The 11,315-nt window shown below is 33.2% G+C and overlaps 1 protein-coding gene across 10 annotated transcripts in view; it reads left to right on the forward strand.

Annotated features, from left to right (window-relative positions):
• UBR3 (ubiquitin protein ligase E3 component n-recognin 3) overlaps window positions 1–11,315 on the forward strand; it is a 314,350-nt gene that overhangs the window by 92,191 nt on the left and 210,844 nt on the right. For all 10 annotated transcript variants that reach the window (XM_072612278.1, XM_072612269.1, XM_072612275.1 and 7 more), the window contains 4 exons: window positions 905–1,035; window positions 4,379–4,607; window positions 9,992–10,171; window positions 11,176–11,309. In XM_072612278.1, the coding sequence (XP_072468379.1) occupies window positions 905–1,035; window positions 4,379–4,607; window positions 9,992–10,171; window positions 11,176–11,309 (674 nt within the window). The remainder of the gene's footprint in view (window positions 1–904; window positions 1,036–4,378; window positions 4,608–9,991; window positions 10,172–11,175; window positions 11,310–11,315) is intronic.

Raw genomic sequence — 11,315 nt, forward strand, 5'->3', positions numbered from 1 at the left:
TTTCCTCAGGGGACATTTGCTAAGCAGAAGTTGAAAGGCTCAAGGTGACTAGCTCACCCATGGTCTGCGGCCTTCTCACCTGAAGATACTGTCTATGAAGTGGCATTTATTCATATATTCTTTTTCCAGTCAGTGAACTTCAATTTTGTGCTTAGCTTCAATGAGGAAGTCACAGAGATAATTAGTTTTGAAATTTTTAGTTTTCAGAAAAAAGTCTTTTATCAGTTTTTTCCACTTTTAAATAAAGATGTTAAAAAAATCAAAATAACTGGTCAAAAAATGAAAAAATATTCAGACCATAGGAAAGTCTTTAATCTGTTATTGAAATAGAAATGAAGGAAATATCAATGACATTCTTTAAGGAAATATTGCTTAGTCATGTTGCTAATGACTCATGGCCTTTGTTATAGTTTTAGCATTATTCAGGATGATTATAGAACCAAGGGAAAAAAGTTTTTTTGGCTGTTGACTTGAAAAACAACCTTTTCCCCCTTTTCTGTTATGGTTGGTAGTATGTTTTTTTGTAGTCTTTGTTTTAAAATGATTTTGCATTCTATGAGTTGGTTTAATTTTGAATGTTTGTTTGCTAATAGTTCTGAAGAGCTAGAACTTTTATTTTTGATTCTCAAGACCCAGATAATATTTAAAGAAATAAATTTCCAATTATATTAATAAATTATTTTATATCAGTATTTTTCTTTATGTTAATATATTTTGGTTGAAGCTTATAAAAGTCAGTGTCTAATAGTTATGTATTGACAAGATGTTGATTTTTTAGGTATTCTTTATGTTTAATAACATAGTTTTTATGTAAAGTACTTTAAATTGATGTTATTTTAATGTAAAGCAGTTTAAATGCTTTGGGGCCATTTAAATATGGTGAAAAATTTTCCTTTTCATACAGATCAATCTATTATGGATGTTTTGAAACATAAAAGTTTTCTAGAAGAATTATTATTTTGGACTATAAAATATGAATTTCCACAAAAGATGGTAACTTTCTTACTCAACATGCTACCAGATCAAGATTATAAGGTATCTTAAATTTTTCCTTTCTAAATTTGTACTCTCCTTTTCCTTTTCACTACTGATGTACCTTTAACTTTGATACTTCTGACCTGTGATGATGTCTTAGCATTGAAGATGCTTTATTGTATTGAAGATGTGACAACTAATACCACATTTAAGGCACAGTACATGTGTTAGCTTCTTTTTACTGTTAAATCAGAGGTAATGAATGCAATCAAAGCTGCATGTAGCATACCACTAGAGTTCCAGTTTAATGTCTTCTTTGGTTGGGGAGAACCTGTGTGTTGCTGATTTTGGTGATCTTTAAAGTCCTTTTTATCTCTGTCCTCATGGTCCTGTCACCTCAGATTCTCCTAGGTATCTAACTCTACCTGTTTCATTTCATCTCTTTGAAAATATGAGATTACATATTTGATGCTGATGTTTTGGAAGTCTGGCAATGCAGTTCTGGCAACAGAAACAGATGAAGGATATAAAAATTTTTTTGGTGCCAATGTAAAGTTTGTAGCCTATGCTATTGATTTGTTGTAGGTCCTACAGATGAAATAATGATGATTTGTTAGGTAGTACCTTGTGGAAGGGAAAGCAGGAAAAGGAAAATTTAGAAAAGTAGCTGCCATAGTTTGTGTGGACGAACAGATGAGTAGAAATGTGAAGCTGCTGCTGTTGTTGTTATTGTGTTTGTCCTTCGTTTTTGAAGAGTAACATGACATCAGGGAAGTGATGACATGACTTGCAGAAAAGTGAAGGAGAATGCTGTGGAAGAATTGCTTCAGCTATTATGATTATATGTAAATTGTTTTATGAAAGAACAAGTTTGAGTTTGCCTCCTCAAACTTTCAGATTAACTTGCAGAGCGTTTGCTTGAATTGGTGAATGCTTACCCTTTTAAGATAGTTTATATTGTTCTAGAAATGGAGAGATTGTTTAGGAAAAAATGTCATTCTATTTTCTTTAAACATTTTAGGTAATATTTAATTTGAAGAGACCCATTAGTTCATTTATGGTTAGAGAAATGTTTATATCATTTTCTCATTATCCCATTGGGTTTGGCAGCAAATCACCTTTAGGTTTTTAGATCACATATGTTCTTTTTCTTTTCTGCTTCCTTTGTACAAGAGACATTTTTGTCTAGTTTCTTAGATATTTTCAACTAATAATTACATTTTGAGCTTCTTTCCAGATTCAAGGTCATTTGGTCTTAGGGGAGCAGGATGAAGAGAGATGATGAGATACTAATATAGTTAACTCTCCATTATCTATGATAATAGGGCTCACAGATAGCGTGGATAATAGAAATCCACAGATAAAATCAAAATGTCATTTTAAGCAAATAGCTTCATCCTTCTTCATTAAATATTCTAGTTGAATCATCAAATGAATCAGTTTCTTTTCTTTTCCTTTCTATTATATGGTGAATATATTGATGAACAATGACCAGTGGTAGGTAGTAGAGGGGAGGAAGAGAGATCGGAGAAAGAGGACTAAGTAATTCACAAATTAGACCAGTCCCTGAATAATTGAGATTTGATTACATTACATTTTTTATTATGGGGATGGGCTCATTTTTCTATATAATCATTGCTTTAAATGACGTTTTGTAAATATATAACTGAAAATAATGATTGATTTCCAATATTAAATACTATTGACAACTTATTTTTTAATCAGAAAGAAGCTCAAGGTGTAGTAGGTATGCTGAGGGATTTTTATAAAGAAATCGTTTTTGTCATTTGTTTGTTTTAGATGAATTCAACTACTTCCATTTGTAGTTCATTTACTATTTCTATAAGGAAAGATTCTTTATGACAAAAGGGATTTCTAAAGACTTATACCATATAACAAATTATGCAGAAAACTTAAACAATTGCCTTATACAGATTTAGGAATTAAATTAATATTTGTTAAGTTCAATTAAACAAGCATTTTTTTCTTTTAGCTTGTCAAAAGGAGAATCTTAATTCTTTGGTATCTGTCATAGGTATGGTAAAGGAACTTGAATCAAGTAACTTTTGATTTAGTAGTTAACACTTTATGGATAAGATACATTTGGAAACTGAGTGTTCACAGAGAAATCCTGTGTGTCATATATTATTCTAAAAGAAAAAAAAACTGATTTAACATTGATGAGTTTTATGCTTAGAAAATTGGTATATGTATCAGCTTCTAGTTTGTTTTTTTTTCAGTAGATTGTGTTGTATAATCCATGTACCCTAGCAACAGATTCACTGTAAGGCTGGACTTTTATAGATGAACTACTGCTTCATGTCTGATCAGTTCCTGAAAAATTGGTACGGGGATCTTTTCTTGGGATGAGATAGAAGAGAAGAAGAGTATGTATTTTAGAATAATTTCTAATATCCAGCTCTAATTTTCTCTCTGTGGTGTAGGACCAAATTGTGGCTTCCTTAGTGTAGTATTCCTGCTGTAGAAACTTTGCCCAAACTGATTTAGTCAATGTTTGGTGAATTTTAGTTGTATGAGCTAATACTGTCTTCTGTTACCTGAGATAACTGCGAGTTGACTGTACAGTAAATACAAAGCAAAAATATGACCATAAAAATAGATACATTTCTTTATAGTATTTGCTGTATTTTTTGTTTGTTTAAAAGATTCCTCTTAAATACTTAATAGTTATTATGGTAGTATAAAATAGCTTCTTTTGTGATAAATTTTAAGCACTGAGTTATATGAAAGTGGCTTGTGGAATCACAAAGTGTTGGACATGACTGAATGACTGGACAACAATATAGGAAAATAAATTAATTTGGAAAACTGATATTTTGTAGTTCTTATTGTATAGGTAATGAAGCCTATTGGAAATGAACCTTAATACGGTGGTCCCATTCTTTTGTTTATCTCATCTCCTAAGTGAATTGTGTGAAATAGGAAGTATATAGAGACTTTTGAAATAGGAAAAGTACAGATGTCATGGAGGCAGTATTGCAGTGTATCTTTGTAAAATAGGTGGCCTATTCTCAGATGTAAAGAAAATAGGTTATTTTTTTTAGAGTAATCAGATTGACCCACTGTGTTGCTGAATTAAACTATGTGACTGTTGCTGTTGATTTGAAGTATTGGATTAAGCTTCTTGGTGTTTATAAAGTAGGTGACAGAAACTCATTCCATTGCATGATGTTGATATTGATTTGTGAAAAAAGAGAAACAGTGTCTTATATTCATATATCACAATGGTAGCAGTTGCTCAGGCTTTATTCTTGAACTATTCTTTAATCTTTGCAACTTTCGAATGTTTTTGCAATACCATTATATAATAATGACTGACCATATTATGTGTTGGGAATAATTTTTTAAAATTAAAAAAATAAACTAATCTTTTTTTTTCCAGATTGCATTTACGAAAACCTTTGTTCAGCATTATGCTTTTATTATGAAAACACTGAAGAAAAGTCATGAATCAGATACGATGTCTAACAGAATTGTGCATATTAGTGTTCAGCTATTCAGCAATGAGGAACTAGCAAGACAAGTAACAGAAGAATGCCAGTTGCTGGATATCATGGTCACTGTCCTATTGTACATGATGGAAAGTTGCCTTATTAAAAGTGAACTACAAGGTAAAGTCACATTTGTTGCCCATTTTGTTATTAGAAATTCTACTTTTATACTTTGATAATTATAAAAGCTCCAATTTTTAGCATAGTTGGTATATCAACAGGAGTGACAGAAGACTTGAGATCAACTTTTCTTAGAGTCATTAGATGTATGACCTTGGCCAAATCATTTAATTAACCTCTCTTGGCTGCAGTTTCTCTCTTTCTCTAAAATGGAGGTATTGGATTGACCAGATGGTCTTATAAGACCCTTCTGAGTTCTAAATTTATGATCCCAGAATTCTTTATTCTACTTGAAGCTTTGCAGATCACCCTTTACCACAATCCCAAGTTGTATAAATATTTTGTTTATTTTACCAGTCATGATACAGGATTAGAAAGTACAGTGATTTGCCCAGGATTCTACAGCTAGGAAATATCCAAGCTGAACAGATCCAGATCCTTTGCCTGCTGAGCCCAGTGCTCTTTGAATGCATCATTCTTTCTCCTTCACGCTTTCACCCTGGAATATACAACGTTCTCTTTGTCAGCTAGACTTTTTCTTTCTGCTTTTCTTTCTTTTGTATTTCTCTCTTTGACAAACCTATATTATATTGACTTTTTACATATGTATTTACATATGTATTTACCTGCCATATTCTTTCTAGTTCTTTTATATCCCAGTGTCTCTGACTTTTCTCTTTGAATTCTTCTTCTTATGCCTTCATCACTGTATTTTTTCACATGTACCTTCTGTTACTGCTTTTCTATCAGACCTGTTCTGCTAGACTTAAAGAAACAAAAAAGGATAGCAGAACTAAAACCTGACAATTGAGCTTTGTTTGATTGCTTCCATATGTGGCCCATCTCCCTGTTCTCAGGTTTGAAAACCAACATTTCTAGATTTAGACTTGTAGTGGAGTTCAGAATAAGGTAAGAACAACTTCAGTTTCATCATTGTCTGAAGTATGAATATTATTTTGTAGGCCTTACATTACTGTGCTTTATTTATAGGTGATTTGTAGTAGCTGCTTAGTGTTTGCTATTGCTCTTAAGAAAAAGGTACTTAGTTCTTGTATGATCCTGACTATAGTTTGTATTTGAACTTCTTTTTTGGCTGCTTGCAGTACTTTTTTGGGGCAGAAGGTATGGCAGTTTTGAATTTTGCCTATAAAATTCCTAAGGCATTTTGTTTCAGGGTTTTTTTAGGAGATGATTGGTGTATTCTTTCTGTACTTATTTTCCCCTATGATTTTAATAGATCTGAGCAGCTTTCATTCATGATTACTTGAAATGTAGTGTGCAGGTTTTTTTAAATTTTGTTATGGTTTTCAGAGAGTTCAAAATGATTCCTAAATTATCCTGGACCTCTTCCAAGTCTATTTTTTTTATATCATATGCATAAATGTTTCATATATGTTACATAGTTACATATATACATACATATTTCTTCTATTTTTTCAGGCTTTTGATTTTGTACTAATAGTTCTTTCTGTCTCAAAGAGTCCTTGATCTCTGTTTGATCTATTCTGGTTTTCAAGGAATCTATTACTTAGGTAAATTTTAGTACTTTCTCTTCTTAGCTATTTATTCTCTTAATTCTTTCATCTAGAGCTTTTTTTTTCTTTTTTAATTTCTTCATTTCTTCTAGTTAATCATTTGGTCCTTATGGAAAATCAACTTTTTCTCATTAAACTTTTTTTTCCAGTTATAGCATTACTCCCTTTTTTTTTAAGGAATCTCTGGGTTTGTAGTGACTTTAGGTCAATATTTTCAGTTCATTAATCTTTCCAGATTTTGTTCCTGAATTAAGATTTTTTTCCAGAGCCTTGACTCTGCACCCTGTTTTTGAATGGGGTGATCAGCCCTGGGTTACCTGGCTTCTGTGCTGACCTCTACCTATAGTACTTAGACCCTCCTGTATCTTTAGGATTTGAAATGTTGGATTTTCCAGACTCTCTGGTATCTAAGCACTAAGTACTAGGGACTCTGGGACTCTGGGGTGTTATGGTCTGAGTGCTTCTGTATCTGACTTGGTCATTGCTGGTCTTAGGAGGTCCAGGAGGTCCTTCCCTCTTGCTCGTTTGGGACACCAAGCCTTGTGGGCAGCACCTATCACCTTACCCTCCTCCCCTCACCCCCCATCTAATCTATTGCCAATCTACAGCACCTTATTTTGGCCTGATTGCTTGCCTCTTCTGCTGCTGGCTTTGTTGATGGTCTCCTTCCCTGTTGCTCATGGATTGATTGTTGGCTGACTTTTTCTTCAGTTCTGGCGGGGGAAGAAAGTTGCTTCCTGTAGTTTCTTATTGGATTTATTGATTACTATTTGAACTACCTTGTGACCATGGGGTGACAATCACCTTTTTGGTATTGGTTTATTGTTCTTATCATTAAACTTTACAAAAAAATTTGATGGAAAAATGTGAGTTAGTAATTTGTACTTACCACACTAAATCAGCACTGACCTTTTGTTCCCTATCCTTGCAGTGGTATAGGTGTCATTTTCAGTTTGGATAAAAGTGTAAGGTCTGACCTCTTGATGTTATTAAAGATCTTAAGGCAAATTTTACAAGAACAGGAGTGTTGAAATCGGTGTTAGGAATAAATTTGTATTTGAGTCATTAGAGTCTTGTTATGTGCATTTGAAATTTGGTTTCAGTTAAATATGACATACTTTTTGACTTTAGCTTGAATCCTATTCTTATATATTATTATGTGGCTAATTTTTTAAATGTATGACTTGGTTAAACTTTAACACTGTGAGATGCAATTCCACGTCTCCTCATGATCTGTCACCCCCCACATTTAATCCATTGCGAAGACCTGTCAGTTTCATTTTCACAGCATCTCTCAAATATGCCTCCTTCTCATCTCTTCTTTGATGCTGCTCCACTCTGGTCATATCCTTATCACCTTACACCTTGATTATTGAAATAGCCTGCTGGTGGGTCAGCTGCCTCATCTCCCTACTCTAGTCCATCCTTCATTCAGCCACAAAAGTGATTTTCCTAAAACAAAGTTCCAACCATGTCGCCACCTCCACCATCCCTACCCAAATAAACCAATGACTTCCTGTTGTCCTCAGGATCAAATACAAAATCTTTTGGCATTCAAAGCCCTTCCTAATCTAGCCCCTCCTTCCTATCCAGTATTTTTATTTCTTACTTGCTTCTACATACTCTTCAATTTAGTGACTCTGGCTTCTTGACTTTTCCTTGAATAAGATACTGCATCTCTCAGTTCAGGGCATTTTCCCCCATTCCTAGTGTGCTCTCTCTCTTCATCTCTGTCTGTTGACTTCCTTTCTTCCTGTAAGTCCCAAATAAAATAATATCTTTTACAGGGAGCCTTTTCCCAACCTCCTTAATTCTAGTGCTATCCTTCTCAATTATTTCCTATTTGTCTTATATGTAGATTGTTTATAGATATTTATTTACATCTTATCTCCTACACTAGATTGTGAGCTCCTTGAAGTCTGGGATTGTGTTTTCCCTTTTTTCTTATCCTTAGCAATTAGCATAGTGTCTGGCACATAGTAGACAGTTAATAAATTTTTGATTGATTGAATCAGAGCACAGTGATCTGAATTTAATTGGACTAGGGAAAACTGTATAGAAGCAAAAAATTTATTTAATAGAAGTTTATAAATAATAATCTTGAAATATCCTAAAGAGTTTTTTTTTTGAGGCACAAGAATTGAATTTTTTTAGCTCTCTTTTATCTTTAAATACTTGTGTATTTAAAAAATCTTATTTGTAAATATAATCCTTAGAGTGGTAAAATAATAAGAAGTACCTTAAAATTTATCACTTGAATTCAAATGGCAACTACGTGTCAGTGGAGAAAGTGCTGGACTTGTAGTACTGAAACCCTAAGTTCAGATCCTGACTCAGACACTTAACTAGCTGTGGGACTCTGGGCAATTCTCTTAACTTCTCTTAGCCTCAGTGTCCTCATCTGCAGAATGGGAAAAATAAGAATATCTCTTCCAAAGGGTTATTGTGAGGATCAAATGAAATAGCATATGTAAAGCACTTTACAAGCCTTAAAAATCTGTGTAGATGCTAGCTGTTATCATGCTAGGTATTCATCAAAATGAATTTAATAAGAGAACAGAGTTAACAAAGTCATAGGACCATTTATTGAAAAGAAAAATAAATTCTTACACTCACAGAAATAACCCATACTAGGTGGTTCAGTGGATAGAACGCTGGGCTTGGAGTCAGGAATATATATACAATATAGAATGCATATAATATATATCTACCTCAGTTTCTTCAACTGTAAAAGAGGAGATAAAAGTAGCACATCGAATGAGATGATATTTCTGAAGGACTTAGCACAATGTCTGGCACATAGTAGATGCTTATTTGCTTCCCTTATTAATTTTTGTAAACACATTTAAAAAGTAAATCTTTTTCTTTTTAAAAAAAATTTATTTTCTCTTTCTCCCACTTACTTCCCCACCTTGGGAAAACAAAACAATCATTCCCCACAGCTTATGTCCCTAAAATATGTTTTACTTTTTACCCTGAGTCCTTCACCTCCCTGTCAGTAGGTAAGTGGCATGTTTCATCATGGACTCTTTGGAAAAGTTGTTAGTCATTGTGTTGATTTGCATTTCTTAGCCTTTCAATGTTGTCTGTCCAGTGTTTTCATTATATAAATTATTGTGGTTCCCACTTCGTTCTTCATCAGTTCATACAAATCTTCCCAGGTTTTTCTGAAAATGTCTTCTTCATATTCCTTATAGTACAATAGTATTTCATTAGATTTGTATATCATACTTTGTTCAGCCATTCCCTTAGTTTCTAGTTCTTTGCCACCACAAAAATGAGCTGCTATAAATGGAATTTAAATATATGAGTCTTTTTTCTCTTTATTTAATTGCAGTGTAGACCTACTAGCAATGTTATTATTGGGTCAAAAGGTATACATAGCTTAGAAACTTTTGGGCGTGGTTCCAAGTCGCTTTTCACAGTGGATGTGCCAATTCACATCTCCGGCAGTCATGCGTTATTGTACCATTTTTTCCACAACTCTTCCAACATTTGTCACCTTTTCTTTCTTTTGTCAGCTTTGCCAACCTGATGGATATGGGCTGTGACTTCAGAGTTGCTTTAATTTGCATTTCTCTATTTCTTAGTGATTTGATGCTTTAAAAATGTATTTATAAGATAGCTTGGATTTCTGTCTTAAAAAATTGCTTGTTCATAATCCCATTTAGTAATGAGAAAAATAGACTGTTATTAGATTCGGAAATAATCCTTATTACTTTTGTTAACACAATTTCCTTAATTTATTCGATACAGTTTGAAGTGAGTCTAATCTAAAATTTGTCAATGCCCAGTTTTTAAAAAAACAATTCTGAGGACATAAATTTGCTGGTAATTTTTTTTTTTTAGATGAAGAAAACAGTTTACACGTGGTAGTGAACTGTGGAGAAGCACTACTGAAAAACAATACTTATTGGCCTCTTGTCAGTGATTTTATTAATATCCTTTCACATCAAAGTGTGGCAAAGAAATTCCTGGAGGATCATGGTTTGTTAGTTACTTGGATGAACTTTGTGTCATTTTTTCAAGGTATATTTTTATTTTTATATTGTTTTCTTTTCACTTGTGTAATACTTACTACCAGTTGCTGAAACAATTATTAAGCTGTAATTAGAGTATGATACACACTGAGAGGCAGTGGGTAGAATCTTGCCTTGGAATTGTGAAGACCTGGATTTAAGTCCTGCCTTTGAAACATACTAACTGTATGATCAGTGAACAAATCACTTAAACTTTTAGGGCCTCAGGTGGTAAATTATCTGACTGCTAGATGCAGAGGATTATTTGTACTGTTGGAGTTTCTACACTGGGAATTCTTACACAAATGAAGTCCCAGGTCTGGACCAAATTATTATTGATTATAGATGCAATTTTTAAATCAAGGTTTACTTCCACTGATGTTGTTGTCATTTACGTGAATGTCAGTTTTCCTGAAAACACTTTCCTAGTAAACTGGAAAATAATTTCTAAAAGTCAAGCCAGAGGCTGCGTGGTGCAGTGGGAAGAGCACTGGATTTGGTAGCAAAATATCTGTGTTTCTGACTGTTTTCTTTACCTTTTTGGCTACCAGTTTCTTCATTTGCAAGATGAGGCACTTGGATGAGATAATCTCTGAGGTCCTTTCTATCACTAATTTTTTGAGAGTTAGACTCAATGAGATGAGCTGTTTCTTTTAAAAATATTTTATGTACTTGCACCAATATTTTCCATAGGTTCTATAAGAATTCTTCTAGATGTTAAAGCATGTTAGATAATTATCTCCTGTTTACTTATTAGATACTTGTACTACTTACATAAGACATCAAGAGAAAACTTACGAATAAAAAGCTCTTTTAGGTTTGTCCAACATATACACATTTAAACATTTTTGCTTATCTTATGAAATGAATCCTAATTGGTTAATTTGAAATACGCAAGATTGTTTGGAAGAATATGTCAGAATATTAGACTAGATATTTGATTTTTAACTTTTCCTCTTTACAGTTTTTAATGGTTACATTTGTCCTCTTATTTCCATCTTAATTTTTTAAAAGGTATGAACTTAAATAAACGAGAACTAAATGAACATGTGGAATTTGAATCTCAGACCTACTATGCTGCATTTGCTGCTGAGCTTGAGGCTTGTGCACAGCCAATGTGGGGACTGTTATCACATTGCAAAATTAGGGTATGA

The sequence above is a fragment of the Notamacropus eugenii genome, chromosome 5 (genome assembly GCF_028372415.1).
Source record: "Notamacropus eugenii isolate mMacEug1 chromosome 5, mMacEug1.pri_v2, whole genome shotgun sequence".
Taxonomy (NCBI): Eukaryota; Metazoa; Chordata; class Mammalia; order Diprotodontia; family Macropodidae; genus Notamacropus; species Notamacropus eugenii.